At 44.4% G+C, this 17580-nt stretch overlaps 1 protein-coding gene across 1 annotated transcript in view; it reads left to right on the top strand.

Annotated features, from left to right (window-relative positions):
• The window catches only part of ACY3 (aminoacylase 3), a 190768-nt gene extending 184470 nt beyond the window's left edge, over positions 1-6298 (top strand). The window contains exon 6 of the mRNA XM_073563400.1: positions 6074-6298. Coding sequence (XP_073419501.1) covers positions 6074-6280 — 207 coding nt within the window. The 3' untranslated portion in view covers positions 6281-6298. The remainder of the gene's footprint in view (positions 1-6073) is intronic.
• The last annotated feature ends 11282 nt before the right edge of the window (positions 6299-17580 follow it).

The raw sequence follows: 17580 nt of genomic DNA, 5'->3' as shown, positions 1-17580 counted from the left end.
CTCCAGCAGGGCGGATTTAGATGACACGCGTGACCCTGGATACACCGCCTCCAGTTGGGCGAATTTAAACAATAAAAGGGAAAACCTGGGTAACAATAACAATGGTGGCCCTGTGATAGGGAAACGGGGAAGTTGAGACCTCCTGCACTCCCCTGTGTCAGTGTCTCTACACTCCTAACGTTCCCTAGGCCGGTTCCGCACCGGGCGACGATCAGGAACCTAAAAACCCTGACTCGCCCTGCACCTAAACCCTCACTAGTGAAGTGGACGGTGCGGAAACTAATCCCACCACTGCACTAAAACACACATAAGGAAAAGAGACAAAACAGGGGAACACCACTTAGCTTTGCTCTGTTGCTTATGCTCCCAGCAACAGAGCCCACCACCTGCGTGCAGCTGTCCAGAAACAGAGTCCAGCATTTGAGTCCAGCTTTCCAGCAAAAGAGTCCAGCATCTTGAGTCCAGCTTTCCAGCAACCGAGTCCAGCATCATGAGTGCAGCTCTACACCATAGCTGCCACTCCATCAAGCCATGCAAGAACTCCTTGCTGACACCATAGCTGCAACTCCACCAAGCCATGCCAGCCCTCCTCGCAGACACCATAGCTGCCACTCCAGGACTCTCACTGAGCTGCCCGGGACTCTCCTTCAGCTCCATCCTTCACCCAGGCTTGCTTGTAACTGAGGACTATCACCAACAGTGATTACCACACCTGATACTCTTTTATAGAGCTATCACACCTGTTTTATAATTATGTGCACAAAACTAAAGTAACCCAAGTGCAATGACCCTAATGGCCACCGGAGGGAAACTGGAACTGAAACCACAGACAAAGGGGAAAAAAAAGGTTACTTGTGCATTTTCTCTGTCATCCAACCTGGATCATGACACTATGGGCAGATGCAGGAGCTAAGTCAAGGTACGTGGCCCCGGCGCCTTCATCATCAGAAGTAATCCGGGGAACAGGGCGAGCTATGGCAACCCTAGGGTTAGGAACAGGGAAGGAGCCCCTGGTTCCAGGACACCCGACAACAGAGTTGTGACATTAGCTCTGACTGAAACCATTTTTTGATCCATTATGGATCCTATCACTGCACTGACAGGGCAACTGCAGCAGCTCAACCTGGAGGTGGTAGAACTACGCCCTATAGTTTTGCAGGACCCTAACACATCAGGTTTGGGAATCATGACTCCCAGGCAAGCCTTACTGGAGCCCAGTATGGCTCTGCCCGGCAGGTTCTCTGGGGGGCATGACAAGTTTGTTTTCAAAGAGGCCTGTAAACTATACTTCAGGTTACGTCCTTGTTCCTCAGGAACCGAGGAGCAACGGGTGGGGATAATAATCTCACTCCTTCAGGGTGATCCCCAAGCATGGGCATTCTCTCTCCCATCTGACTCCCAGTCGCTCCAGACAGTGGAGGAATTATTTCTGGTGCTGGGTAATGTATATGATGACCCCGACCGCGTCTCCCTGGCTAAGTCCTCACAACGTTAGTTTCAGCTGGGAGACTGGCTGGCGGAGGAATATTGCTCTGAGATTCACTGGTGGTTACTAAGTGGAATAACTCCACACTCCGTAGCCAGTTCTGTGAAGGGTGAAATATGCCTTAGCCCTGTATGAGACTACAGTATTCTTTGAGGTGGCCATGTCTCTGGCTATCCGGGTGGATCGCTGTCTTCACCAGAGACATAAAGAGACAACCCAAGATGTGGGAGGTCCAGGGCCAAAGGAAACCTGGTCAGAGTCATTTGAGGAACCCATGCAGTTGGGAGGGGCAACTCATTCTGGAAAGCAGTCTGTTGTTCAGCGCAAAGGGGAGTATGCTTTTACTGTGGTAGAAAGAGCCATTTCGTGGGCACGTGTCCTTCCCTATCTCATGGTAACAGCCGACAGAAAACTAAGGAGCCAGGGTTGTGGGGAGGTTAGAAACCAGACTGTACATATCTCCTCCGTGGGTAGGGCACAATTTTTTCTGCCAGCTGAAATCCATATGGGCAAAAATAAGGTGGTTATTTCTGCATTTCTGGACAGTGGGGTAGAGGGCCTCAAACCACATACACTGTCCAGACCTATACACATAATCACTATCGACTCCCCATCCTTGAGACAGAGGTATTTTACTCAAGCCATCTGAGGGTTACATCTACAGATCTGCCCTCTTCTGTGGTTCTTGGAGTTCCTTGGCTCACTCTGCACAACCCTGTGGAAGATTGCCAGGCTCGGGAAGTGGTAAAGTGAAATGAGTAATGTCAAGGACATTGCTTGGGCACCCGGCTTGCAAGGGTGGATACCCATTCTGTGCTTAAATATCTGTCTTACTTTGGGGATGTGTTCTCGGAGCAGGGGTGCCAAGAACTTTATCCCCATTGTCTTTATGACTGTGCCGTTAATGTTGTCCCAGGGGCAACGCTGCCTAAAAGCAGACTATATAATATCTGTGGTTCAGAGAAGCAGGCCATGATGACTATATCGCAAAAAGTTTTGCAAAGGGTCATATCAAAACATTCTCATCCCCCACTTCTGCAAGGTTTTTCTTTGTAAAGAAGAAAGATGGGTGGTTACGCACCTGCCTAGATTTCTGCAAAGTCAATCAGATCACTGTCCGGGTTTCATATCCGCTCCCTCTCATCCCGGACCTCTTTAATCAGATTGTAGGAGCAAAATGGTTTTCTAAACTGGATCTCAGAGGGGACAAATAATCTCATTCATATTAAAGAGGGTGATGAGTGGAAAACGGCTTTCAATATGCCTGAGGGACACTATGAGAACCTTGTGATGCCATTTGGGTTGACGAATGCTCCTGCCATCTTGCAGCACTTTGTAAATGACATCTTTAGTCACTTGGTAGGTAGATGTGTGGTAATCTATCTTGATGACATATTAATTCATGCACCTGACCTTGAGTCACATCAGGTAGATGTCAAGCAGGTCTTACAGATATTCAGAGACAATAATTTATTTGTCAACCAGAGAAATGTATGTTCTCGGTTGAGGAGATCCCTTTTTCTAGGATATGTGTTATCATGCACCAGTTTTCACAAGGATCCGTGGAAAGTCCGGGTGGTACTGGATTGGGATCGTACTGAGAATTTGAAGGCATTACAAAGGCTTTTGTGTTTTGCCAACTACTACTGTAAGTTCATCAAAAAAACTTTTTGGTAGTGGCCAAACCTCAGACGGAAATGACCAGGAAAGGGACAGACTTTTCCAAGTGGTCCAGTCTGGCAAGGGAGGAATTCAATACCTTGAAGGAGTGTTTTGCATCTGCGCTGATTCTCATAAAGCCTGTCATCACACAACCTTTTATTGTAGAAGTTAACGCATCTGAAGTGGAGGTGGGGGATGTTCATACTTTTCTAAAAAAAATGTCATCTTCGGAGAGAAATTATGACATTGGTAACAAGGAACTCTTGGCAATCAAGTGGGCCTTTGAAGAGTGGCGTCTTTTTCTGGAGGGAACAGTTCATCCGGTTACAGTAATCACGGATAATAAGAATCTCGTATATTTAGATAATGTAATAAGACTTGGCACTCAGCTTAATGTTCAAAAGACTTAATGTGGTCCACGGATAGTACATCAATTTCACAAACATTTCGGTCATACGGCGACCTTCTTCAGTTTAACCGACTGCTTATGAAAAGGAACCGGTGTGGACACATAAGAAAACCTCAAGGGTATAGTTGCTGATGTATGGCACCTAATAACACGTATTGCTGAGGACAAAAAATTGTGGGATTGTGAGACCTTAGTCCTAGGTCTAAGAGATGTAGCAGAGTTGCTGCTGTTTTGACTCAAGTCGACCTGGGATCCACTGGGAGTCGTTAAGATGGACAGGCAGTGGTGTCCAGTGGGGATGCGTGTCCTTATGACCACAGTGTCCGTGGTTGTCAGGCTCTTAGACCGATGACTAAGGTCTCACAATCCCCCCCTTTTTCTTACACGCTGCACGCTTTGGTGCAAATTTTCATCAGAGAGATTGTAATATTACATGGAATCCCTACCTTTATTGTTTTTGACCAGGGGGTGCAGTTTGTTTCCAAACTTTGGAAAGCATTTTGCACTCGTTTGGGGATCCATCTGTCGTTCTCTTCTGCAATCTAATAGGCAAACTGAACGAGTTAACTAGAATCTTACGACTTATTTTAGGCGTTTTGTGTCTGAGAATCAGGGGGATTGGGTTACCTGCTTACCTCTAGCTGAATTCACTATAAATAATTGTTGTCTTGAGTCTACTGGTAAGTCCTCATTTTTTTGGGCCATTCGAGTTTCATCCTCAGTTCCGCTCATTTAATAGAAAACGTTCTTTTGGAATACCTGATGAGGAACGGTTTTCATCATCAATTATGTCTGTGTGGCAAGGAGTTATTGATAATTTGAGAAAGATGAGGTCCAAATTTAAGATTGTGGCTGATCGGATTTGTTGTTCCGGATCTGTGTGTTGGTGACTTGGTGTGGTTGTCCTCAAGGAACATTAAGTTGGAGTGTTCCCTCTTGGAAACTGGGCCCAGGTTCATCGGTCCTTATGAGATCGTGGCCCTCGTCAATCCTGTAGCATTCCGCCTTGCTTTGCCGCCCACCTTTAGGATCCATAATGCGTCTCATCGATCTCTATTCAAAAAATACATTGCATCCTCTGAACCATCACCGCTACTGCCATCTCCTGTCATTGTGGATGGAAATTTAGAATTTCAGATAGCAAAGATCGCTGATTCTCGCTTAGTTTGTCGGTCGCTTCAGTATCTGGTACACTTGGAAGGGATAAGGTCCTGAGGAGTGGATGTGGGTACAAGCATCTGACGTCCATGTGGCCAGGATGATCACCTGTCTTTTTACGTGGCACAACCTGATAAACCAGGATCTGAGGTTCTGCGGTTTACTGCGACATCGAGTAGCCAGAAGACCGCAGCGTTTGATTTTTCCTACTCCTGCACTGGTTAGAAGCTCTTCACCTTCTAATAATACTAATAATTTATTACTATTATATATTTTTATATACATACAAATATATTACATATCATATATAATACTATATCTGGTGTTCGTGTATTTTTTACATACCTTGGTAGTAAATGGTATAATTTTTTTTTTGCAGTGCAGGAGTTAATTTGCTCAGTTGAGAGCACCTGGAGAGTTTAGGCTCTCAGATGTGTACTGTTAGCCACTCCCATCTCCTATATAAACTGGGTCCTGGCTAGTTCTCATTGTCAAAGATAGCTTTTGCTGCATGGCTGGAGGTTGTGGGTGGTTATTAGAGTAGGCGGTTGGTGGATTTATCTGTGATAGTTGCTAGGGTTTGCGTGTGTGATAATTCCCTTTCTTCTCCTACTTTGATTTAACCCCATCCTACACTCACTGATGCATCCCTCTGTTATTTGTGTGTGTATATTTGTATGTTTGGTATATTTCATAACCCCTGTTAATATTACCTTGTTAGTCTGGTAAGTGTATTACGGTGCGCTACTACTCCCCTCTTCCCTGGGTGGTGGAAGGGTACAGACTCAGACTGAGGGCGGATTCAGGAGCTAAGGCAAGGTACATGGCCCCGGCGTCTTAACCATCAGAAGTAATCCGGGGAACAGGGTGAGCTATGGCGCCCCTAGTGTTAGGGACAGGGAAGGAGCCCCTGGTCCCGGGTCACCCAGCAACAGAGTTGTGACAGGTGTTTATCTTCAACTGTACTCCTGCTCCACTCAGTATCCTGTCAGGTTGACTGAACAGAGGAGTGCGACTTCACGATGCCTGACAGATGCTGCTCTGAGCTGACATATGTCTCGAGCAGATGTTCTTTATGCAGTCCATTCTGTCCTACTCCATGTCCTCTGAAAGCTAGGACAGGTGTTCACTGATTTATCGCAGCTGCCATCTCTAAAATCCTTACAGCGTGCATGAGATAAAGAATATCTTTTTGATAAATAAAGGTCTGTAGAAAAAATTTTAATATTTAAATGTGTATTATTTATAACAATTCTTGGAGAAGCCCTTTAAGATCGTCTGATAGAATGCTATGCGTGTTCTGCATTTTTATACTCAGCTCTCTGACTTTTAAACTCCAAATAATCTTCTTTCCTTAGGATCAAGATTTCTCTCTTCTGCACCCTGGTGATCCTGCATTTCTGAGCTTGGATAACAAGATAATCCCTTATACTGGAGAACGACCAGTTTACCCTGTGTTTATTAATGAGGCTGCTTATTACGAGAAGAATATTGCTTTCATAGTGGCTAACAAGCTCCAAGTATCTGTTCCCGCCCTTTCCTCCACAAGAGGGAAGAAAGCTTAAAAAACAATGTGGATGCATATTCAAAAGCCTGCCTGAAAAAAACAGATTATCCAAAGAATACAGAGCAATCGATATATTCAAAACATTCAAAAATAACATCCAAAAATACATAGCTTACTGTATATCACAAACTTCAGAGATATAAAATGCACCTTAACTAATATTCCAAAATGGCATATACTGTATAAATACTATACAACAGGGATCCCCAACCTGTAGCACGGGAGTCACATGTGGCTCGGGATCTCATGAATTGTGGCTCGCGACTGTCTGCCAGCTTGGTGCATTATCTCCAGGTCTAGCAAAGAGCTATGAAGAGCGCATCTCAAAATGGTGAATTTTGTGCGTAGTCCAGCAAAGAAGAGCAGATCTGGATGCACATATACTGGTCTTAGGGGTTTAGAGATAATCTAAGGATGTATGCTGGAGAGAGGATGATACTACCCGACAGAGGAGATGCTTGAAGCTGGATATGACAGTGTGGTGGGAGTGCTTGATGGGAGAATACTGAAGGGGGGATTGTGGGAACCCTTGGATCTTGGTATACTGCTTTTCTGGAAAAGCTTTGGCTGTTATTATACCCATAATAGGGGCTTTGGTTGCCACTAATGTGAGGGAGTGTGGGAGCCGGATGTGGCTTGCGACCATCTCTCAGAGCTGGATGTGGCTCGCGACCCTCTCTCAGAGCTGGATGTGGCTCTCAAGGTCAGAAAGGTTGGGGACCACTGCTATACAGGGTGGGCCATTTATATGGATACACCTAAATGAAATGGGAATGGTTGGTGATATCAACTTCCTATTTGTGGTACATTAGTATATGGGAGGGGGGAAACTTTTCATGATGGGTGGTGACTATGGTGGCCATTTTGAAGTCGGACATTTTGGATCCAACTTTATTTTTTTCAATGGAAACAGGGTCATGTGACACATCAAACTTATTAAGAATTTCACAAGAAAAACAATGGTGTTGAGTTATTTACAACTTTATGTTCTTTTAATGAAAAGAAATAAAGGAATATTTTTTATCTTCAAAAGTTTCCCCCTCCCATATACTAATGTGCCACAAACAGGAAGTTAATGTCACCAACCATTCCCATTTTATTTAGGTGTATCCATATAAATGGCCCACCCTGTATATACACTATATATACACTGCTCTGGCAAAAATTAGGAGACCACTGCAGTCTGTCTGATTTTTCTCTTTATAGGTATATTTTGGAGTAAAATGTAAATTGCTCTTTTATTCTATAAACTACTGACAACATGTTTTCGAATTTCCAAGCACCTAATTTTGTATTTATTTTCAGAAAATTATAAATGGTCAAAATAACAAAAAATGCAGTGCTTACAGACCTCAAATACTGCTAAGAAAACAAGTTCATAATCTTTTAGAATCAACAATACTAATATTTTAACTCAGGAGGAGTTCAGAAATCAATATTTTGTGGAATAACCATGACTTTTAATCACAGCTTTCATGCGTCTGGGCATGCTTTCCACCAGTCTTTCACACTGCTTTTGGGAGACCTTATGTTATTCCTGGTACAAAAATTTAAGCAGTTCTTCTTTGTTTGATGGCTTGTGACTATCCCTCTTCCTCTTGATTACATTCCAGAGGTTTTCAATGGGGTTTAGGTCTGGAGATTGGGCTGGCCATGCCAGGGATTTGATGTGGTGGTCATTCATCCACACATTGATTGACCTAGCTGTGTGGCATGGTGCATTGTCCTGCTGGAAAAAAACAGTCCTCAGAGTTGGGAAACATTGCCTGAGCAGAAGGAATCAACTGTTTTTCCAGGATAACCTTGTATGCAGCTTGATTCATACGTCCTTCACAAAGATTAACCTGCCTAATTTCAACCTTGCTGAAGCATCCCAAGATCATCACCGATCCTCTCCAGGTCTCCGTCTAACCATTAGATGACCAGGTGTTGGGAAAAGATGAAAATTAGACTCAATAGAGAATATTACCTTACTCCAGTCCTCTGTGGTCCAATCCTTATGGTCTATGGCAAGCTTCAGCCAGGCTCTTCTTTGCTTCTCATTGATGAAAAGCTTTTTCCTACCTTTACATGTCTTGAGCCCTGCCTCTAGGAGCCTGTTACAAACTGTTCTTGCCGTGCACTTCACCCCAGCTGCCATTTGCCATTCCTTTTGTAGGTTACTTCATGTCATCCTGTGGTTGCTGAGTAACATTCGAATAAGATGATGGTCATCCCGGGCAGTGGAAAGTCGTTTTTGCCCTCTGTCGGTCTGTAGCTTTGTTGTCCCTAATATCTGCAGCTTGACCTTGTTGTAATGGAATGCGGTCTTAGAAATTTTAAGGATGGAGGCAACATGAGGTTCACTGTATCCCTCTGCTAGTAAAGCCACAATTGAGCCCTTCTTTTCCTCACTCAAGACTTTTCTTTTCAACTCCTTTGGCATGGTTAAAAGTTAATTTTTCATTCCTATTACTTTTGGGATATTACTAGCACTTGTTTTGCCATCCAGCTTGCCCTTTTGCAAGGGGATTGTGAACACCACAGCTTGGATTTTTATAATTTCCTTCATTAAATAAGATTTGTTTCAGGTGATCACATAATCAGAAGCACATTAAGTAGAATGAGGTGTACTCTGGTTGGAATGCAACTGACACTGGAATGGAATGGCAGACATGTAGAGAAGCTGATTTTTATATGGAAAATAAAGAGATCACCACATCAAAACCCTGTTATGGGTAGCCCATTCTCCAGACCTGAACCCCATTGAAAACCTCTGGAATGTAATCAAGAGGATGATGGATAGTCACAAGCCATCAAACAAAGAAGAACTGCTTAAATTTTTGCACCAGAAGAAATGTGAAAAACTGGTGGCAAGCATGCCAAGACGCATGAAAGCTGTTTTTAAAAATCATGGTTATTCCACAAAATATTGATTTCAGAACTCTTCCTGAGTTAAAACATTAGTATTGTTGTTTCTAAATGATTATAAACTTGTTTTCGTTACATTATTTGTAAGGTATTAGCAGGAACGCAGGATGCAGTGATGAGCAGGAGGCAGAGCAAGAGTTAACAGGTTCATTATGCAAAGAGAACTTATCAATAACTACTCCACGCAGGTAGTATGAGGATATGGAAGTATACAAAAGCATGAGGGGTCAAACGGTAGTCGGGTACAAAGTTAACAACTGTTAAAACAAATCAAGTAGTCGGGTACAAAGTTAACAACTGTTAAAACAAATCAACTTATCAGTCTGCTCCCGGACGGAAGAGGTTGAAAGATCCCATGATGGCAGCGCAGGTGGCGCGAAATGTCTCTAAAGTGAATGAAATTGAAGCACTGTCTCTTTACCGAAACGGTGTATCCTGGCCTTTCCAGACATGGTCTCCCAATCCTGGAACACGGTGTCGAACAAGAGGTTGTAGATGGCACAGCAAGTGCGACACAAAGTCTCGAGGTGGAGCCAACAGCAGAGCCCCCCGAATCAGCGTGTAACACGAGGTCAATACTGTTAAGCTTGTCAGTCACTGTGAGGGGTGCCGACCGGTCAGGGCTCTCAGGTACAGGAATCTGTAATATGCTCGGCTCTGTCTGTGCACAGGTTGTGCGTGCAGGTGAGGAGAGGCGGCCGAATAGGCCTCCTGGTTGGCATGGAATAGCGGCGATGGAGTCAACCTTCTCTTTGTAAGTACACTGTCTTCCCGCCAGAAGTCCCGTTTTCATGTGCTCAGCCCCTTTTATGTCCACCCCGCCTCCTACAGTCAGGTACAAAGGTCTGCTCTGTTCAGAAAGTCCTTCCCCCCGGCACCAATGGTGACAGCCCCGAGATTGCTAGCAAAGAAAAAATGTGGTTTTTAAAACTTAACTTTTACTTGTTAGTTTCTTGACAGTTCCAGCCCGGGTGTTAGAATCTGTTTAGTTTGTGACTATCCGCCATTTTCTTGTTGTGTTCTGGTTGCTGGTCTTTTCCTCTGGTGCTGGGTTTGTCTTAGGTCAGGTGATTGTATCACTCTTTAATACCCAGCACCTGCCTCCCAGTCCTTGCTGAACAACAGTGTTAATCCGCTTGAGTTCTGGCTTGGTGCTTTGCTTTGCCTTCTGTGTGTGTAATTTGTGCAGTGCTGGGACCTTTGGTTCTGCAAGTCTTTGTTTCTGTATTCTGTTGGTTTCTGCAGCCTTCTCTGTGTTTTCTATTAGGAGGTGACCCGCTTTTGTGCCCAGTCCTTAGATCTTTCAAGGACCCCCCTCCCCCTATCTACAGGTCTTCGCTTGAGATTAACATAGGATCGTCGGTGGGTCTATTCGCAAGGAATGGGTCACCCACTACATCGTAGGATGTCAGCCTAGTCATAGTGCAGGGTCAGTTTTCCCCCTTCTACCTTAGCCCTGTGTTGCAGATCTGTAACATCGGGCGCACAAGAAGCCGCCCTAGCCTGGTCCATCTCTCTACATATTTGAGGTCTGAAAGCATTAATTTTTTTTAAATTTTGACCATTTTTTTTTGTCAGAAAAAAAATGCAAAATTTATTGCTTGGAAATTCGGAGACATGTTGTCAGAAGTTTATAGATTAAAAGAACAATTTACATTTCACTAAAAAATATACCTATAAAGAGAAAAATCAGACAAACTGAACATTTGGAAGTGGTCTCTTAATTTTTGTCAGAGCTGTATATATTTCAAAATGCCAGCACAATGTAAATGCATAGTAACAAATAGTCATGGTGTTTATGATCCCAAGTGGGAATTGTAAACTAAAAATGGCTCCATACAAAAGCAGTGATAAAGAAAATCAAAGCATATAATCCAATCCCTAAAATATCATTACATTCCTAAATACCAATCTTAAGGGGCATTTACACTGTCAGATAATCATGTATAAGCGTTGCTAAAAACACCCGTTTCACAATTATTTTGCCATGTAAACAGACTGCCTATCCCCCCAATGAGTGTGCAAAACGTTGTATTATTGAGCTCTCAGTGCTGATTATTTTCTTTGCACTGCCTGTTCTTACAGATATTTAAAAACCCACAAATTGGTAAAAGTTTAGTGATCAGTGGCCGTATAACACTGGCAGTTGTTCCATTTTAGCCCTTACTGTGGAATATTGGTCAAAGGCCCATTACAGATTATTAAAACCTGAGATCCTATCTGTAATGAACTTCGCTCACTGCAGATCAGTGGTGTCCAATGATCCATCTCCTTGCCTCATTTGCTGACTTTGGTGACAATGGTTACACCTTGCATTGTACTTACCTTTTTTGCTGCCCAGCCAGTATAATGATTGAGGCTAGAAACTTCTCAAGTGCTAGACAGTGTTTCCGCCACTCAGCCAGTTTGACAAACAGGGCTGGCAGCAACTATTATCTATTTATCTAAAAAAATAGGAAAAACACCCCAAATTGTTGTTTTTGTTCATCCCACATCACAAGAAAGATATAAAAAGTGATCAAAAAGTTGTTCATACCCCAAAGAAATATGAATACATAGTAATCTTCATTCTGCAAGAAGCAAGATTTAGAATATATTGAAAAAAGAAATAAGCTATGTCTCTGAAAAAATGATGACACGAAGTATAAATTTTTAAGTGAGTTTTTTGTGCAAAAGTAATAAAAAATAAACTATATAATTGAGAAATTTTTATAATTGTATCAAATTACAGAATAAAGTTATCAATTGTATGGTGAACGCAATTAAAAATAAAAAAAAAAAATCAAAATTTATTGTTTTTTTTTGTTTTTTTCTCCTTCCAAAAATGGAAAAAAATTCATCAAAAGATCATATGTAACCCAAAGTGAAAATGACAGTTCTGGATTTTATGAGCAAGAAAAGATTTCTATTCAAAAGTAGTAAAAAAAATGTTAATTTCGTATCATTGTATCAACCTGCTGGATAAGGACAACATGTTATGTATAACGACTAGAGATAAACAAATATTTCAATCTTTGGTTCGAATTACGATTGCCGAATTTGCATTATTTGCCAATTTATTCAACGAATATTCGCCGAACATAACCGAACGCCGTTACAGTCAAAGGGAGGCAAAAACAAATGCATTCACAACACCTTATAATGGCCCCAAAAGCTGCCAAAACACATCAAATGAGGGACAGACTCCAGGAAAGTGGTGTCAATTCACCCACAGTACAAATTGTAGCATGGCACAGCAGCAATCAGCCAGGCATGAGGTATCGGTGTCTGGGACAGCATTTACAGCTTCCAAGTTGAATGCGAGGTGGGTGAGGGATCGGTATAGGCCTCCTGTGCTGGGAGCCCTGATACCACATGCAACAGCTCAACCTGCTTTCATGCTCAGCCACACTTAGGTGGCACAAATATCATATAAATTTTGTAGACTACTATTGTCAGAAAAATCTAAGGATAGTAACACAGGTAGTTGACTCCAAGAAAGTGGAGGCCTGGCGGCAACACGCATGAAGGAGACCAAATAAGGAGTCTGCACAGTTACAAAAATTAAACAAAATCAAAGGAAAAAACAATGTGTGCATATCCCCTAATGAAAATAAAGAATTTAAGAAGCAAGTGCATTAAATAATTAACATAGGGTACTTAGTAAACACCGTTTTGATCAAAAAAGTATAAAGTTGTCTCACCACGGCAAGGTGTACCCATTTGGGACAGTAACTACACTCTCTAACATTAAAACCTACCTAGTCCCTCTTAAGCTGGGTGTCCGTTTGGGACCCGGAGACTCTCTGCCACTATTCACACTAGGTAGGCTTTAACGTTAGAGAGTGTAGTTACTGTCCCAAATGGGCATTGTCTAGAGATAGAAGCTGGGATGCAGTTGGGGAGATGGGGCTGTTGAAGTTTCCCAGCATAATGGTTGTCAATTCTGAGAACATGAAGTGTGGCAGCAACCAGGGGTGGATTAAGGGTAGCCAGGGTCCCGGGCTGTTCAGACTCTGTGGGCCCCTCAGTCATGTGACGGGGACACGTGATGGGGTCGGGAAGTCACTAGTTTTCAGGACGCATACGGTGCATCAAAGAGCGGGAAGGGGTTAAATACTGAGGTAAAAAACTCAGTAAATTCACAATGTGTGCACGAGGCCTCACAAATACTGAGGTAAAAAGCACAAAATACTCAGTGTGTCCATGAGGCCTTACAAATACTGAGTGAAAAACTCACCAAATACTCAGCGTGTGCATGAGGCCTTATAAATACTGAGGTAAAAACTCACCAAATACTCAGCATGTGCACGAGGCCTTATAAATACTGAGGTAAAAACTCACCAAATACTCAACGTGTGCACGAGGCCTAAAAATACTGAGGTAAAAACTCACCAAATACTCAGCGTGTGCACGAGGCGTTATAAATACTGAGGTAAAACTCGCCAAATACTCAGCGTGTGCACGAGGCCTTATAAATACTGAGGTAAAAACTCACCAAATACTCAGCATGTACACGAGGCCTTACAAATACTGGAAGGCTTCCACCCAACATCTAGTCCTGACTCACCTGTACCTAACATTGAAAACAGCTAATAGTCTGCAATCACCTGCTGACCTTGACCCATGACCTGTCAGACAAGTTACTTCACATGAGTCACACAGAGGCTTCTGCTTCATGAACTTCCCCAGATAGAAGAAGCAGCCTCCGGTGTTCAGCCTGTGGCCGGATACACAGGAAGAGACACTACTCGTCACAGGCTGTGCCCAACATGGCAGCAGAGGGGTTAACGCCACAGACAAGTCGCCGTCACCTCACACACTGGACACGACGCTGCATCTGGCGACGAACAAGCGCACATTGCGCAATGTTAGTCATGTCCCAGATGTTCAGCATGTAGAGGACCAAGGGGGGACCAAAAAAGACCTCAGGATTGGAACAGGAGCATGGGAAAGTGGATGGCGGTCGGAGGAGCAGGGTTTATATAGGGGTCGGAGTAAGTATATATATATATATATATATATATATATATATATATACACACACATATTACTACATGCGGGCAGCGCACACATGCACAATCCTCAGGTTGTATAACTTTCAACTGGTCAAAACATTTCTCTCAGTAGGCCAAGAAAAAAATGTGGCAGGAATAAAGTACACCTCATAGTAACCTATGTGTGAGGCAGAGGTGACAAGACCCGCCATCTCGTGCCCACCTTACTAGAGGTGCCCACCGCCCACTATAACAAAGTTGATGGAAGCAGACGACTTCCACTATGATGATTGGTTACCAGTCGCCCGACCACACCCATTTCACAACTAGTCACACCCATGTCCACGACCCAACCATATCCATTTAGCACTGCTGATCACACTGACTGGTATTGAGGGCACAGTGGCTGGCATTATGGGTACAGTGGCTGGCATTATGGGCACAGTGGCTGGCATTGTGGGCACAGTGGCTGGTACTGTGGGCACACTGACTGGTACTGAGGAAAAGAAAGAAAGAACAGAGAGATAGAAAAAAGAAAACAGAGAAAGAAAGAAAGAAAGGAGAGAGAAAGAAAGGAGAGAAAAAAAGAAAGAGAGAAACAGAGAAAGAAAGAACAGAGAGAAAGAAAGAGGGGAAAGAAAGAACATAGAGAAAGAAAGAAAGAGAGGGGAAAGAAATAAGAACAGAGAGAAAGAAAGAGGGGAAAGAAAGAGAAAAGAGAGAGAAAGAATGAACAGAGGGGGAAAGAAAGAGGGGACAGAAAAAAAGAACAGAGAGAGAGAAAAAGAAAGAGGGGAAATAAAGAACAGAGAGGGAGAGAGAAAGAAAGAGGGGAAAGAAATAATAGAGAGAAAGAAAGAGAAAGAAAGAGGAAAGAAAGAGAGAGAAAGAAAGAGGGGAAGGAAAGAGAACAGAGAGAGAAAAAGAAAGAAAGAGAAAGAAAGGAAGAACAGAGAGAGACAGAAAGAAAGATTAGAGAGAGAAAGAAAGAGGGGAAAGAAAGAAAGAACAGAGTGAAAGAAAGAACAGAGAAAGAGAAAGAAAGAGGGGAAGAAAGAAAGAACAGAGAGAAAGAAAGAACAGAGACAGCGAGAAAGAAAGAACAGAGACAGAAAGAAAGAAAGAACAGAGAGAGAGAGAAAGAAACAGAGAGAGAAAGAAAGATTCTATAAAAATACTAACCAGTACGGTTCACATTGTAGTGCCCACCTGAGCCTCCTGGTGCAGGACATATCATGATCCACTCACATGGCCAACATCCCCGAGTCCAAGGCGATCCCACTGTCCACGCTGTCGGAGGAGGACATGGTGATGATCTGAAGCATTCCCTGAAGTGCCCCCATTCCGTCACAATCTCCTCCCGAAATGGAACGTCACGTGCGAGTTTTCAAGTGCTCCTCGGAGCTCCACCGTGTACTCCTGTGTCCGCAGGAAAAGTAAGCTCCCGGTCGGGGCAGTGGGGCCGACTCTCAAAATCTGGGACGGTTGGGAGGTATGAATGCTCCCCATCATTCACCTTGGACACGCATGGCTCCGCACACCTCATACACACACGGTTCCGCTTTGTATGCCTCGTACACACATGGCTCCGCTTCATACACCTCGCATACACGGCTCCATTCAGTACACACATGGCTCTGCTCTATAAACCTCGTACACACACGGCTCTGCTCCGTACACCTTGTACACACGCGGCCACACTCTGTAAACCTTGTACACATGCGGCTTTGCTCCATACACCTCGTACACACGCAGCTTCACTCCGTACACTTTGTACACACAGGCTCCGCTCCGTACACCTCGTACACACACGCGGCTCTGTTCCATACACCTCGTACACACACGCGGCTCCGCTCCATACACCTCACACACGCGTGGCTCTGCTCCGTACACCTCGCACAGGCGGCCACGATCTGTAAACCTTGTACACATGCGGCTTTGCTCCATACACCTCGTACACACGCGGCTTCGCTCCACTCCATAAACACACAGCTCAGCTCCATACGCTTTGTACCCACAGGGCTCTGCACCGTACACCTCGTACACGCGCAGCTTTGCACACATGCGGCTCTGCTCCATACACCTCGCGCACACACAGGGTTCCGCTCCGTACACCTCGTACACACAGGGCTCCGCTCCGTACACCTCGTACACACACGCTCCACTCCGTACACCTCGTACACACACGGCTCCGCTCTGTACACCTCATACACACACAGCTACATCCACCCTGTAAACCCCTCCTGACCCCACACATACTTCCCTCATTCAGCACGATGACAACCAGCACAGCAGAGTCCTGCATACATCAAGGGCTCACTGTGCGCACAGGACCTGTGATGAAGTCACAGGAGCGGAGGAGACAGGGGTCACATGATCAAGGGCATTCCACCGAGACCCTTGATCATGTGACCCCTGACTCCTCCCCTCTTGTGACCACATCACATGTCCTGTGCGCATAGAGCAGGGATTTATAAGTGAGGGGCTGCAGTGGCCGTTGGTCTGTCTGGGAGTGCGAGGATGGGGTCGATACATGGGGGGGTGTGGCGCTATGGCGGCGGATTATAATGGGTCAACTTACCCTGGGTCGGTGGGCCCCCCACACCGCTGGGCCCTGGGCTACCGCCCAGATTGACCTCATTATAATCCGCCACTGGCAGCAACGCATAAATGTGGTCGGGGAAGTGGGTGGGTGAGCCTGGGGGCTGGTATATGACTGCTACTCTGAGTGAGAGGGGATGGAACACCCTGAAGGTGTGAACCTCAAAGGAAGAATGGCGTCCAATCGGCCTGTATTTATTTATCTGGTTAAAAACAGGAATGTTGTTGGCAGCAAGGAGTGTAGAGTTATCGTGGAGTTAACAGTGATCGTACTGTGGGATATACACATATTCCATGTGTTCTAATCTGGACGTGGATAAGCCGTATGCTCACTATTACTTTTCTGAAAGCTAATTATTGAGAACATCCAGCGGCCTCCTCAGATGATTCATCACCCAATCGTGTCATTGTCTGGCCGATAGGGGCCAGCTGAGAGCTATTCGCTACAAAGATCACAGCGCTTGTTTCTGTATGACTCATGGCTTGTGATCTCTGTGATTATTGCATGGCCAATCCAATCTGTTGGCCATGGAAATGCAGCCTTTCCGTCTTGTGGATACAGATGGTTTTCAATTGCTGATGGCCATCACAGTCCCCCAATACCAGTTGCCCAGTCACCATAACTTCTCTCAGAAAGATGTGCCTGTGCTACAGCAACAAGTCAACACAACACAAAATTCTATATCTGCCAGGGTGCATTACAACAATGACACCTGGATGAGCAAACATGGACAGGGGCGTTACATCTCGATGACTGGGCACTGGGTGACTCAGGTGGCTGTGGGGGCAGTCGGTGAAGGGGCTCCTGCCC

The sequence above is a fragment of the Dendrobates tinctorius genome, unplaced genomic scaffold (genome assembly GCF_039654945.1).
Source record: "Dendrobates tinctorius isolate UK_male_01 unplaced genomic scaffold, ASM3965494v1 ptg000387l, whole genome shotgun sequence".
In the NCBI taxonomy this organism is placed as follows: Eukaryota; Metazoa; Chordata; class Amphibia; order Anura; family Dendrobatidae; genus Dendrobates; species Dendrobates tinctorius.
This window is presented reverse-complemented; position numbering and strand designations above follow the sequence as displayed.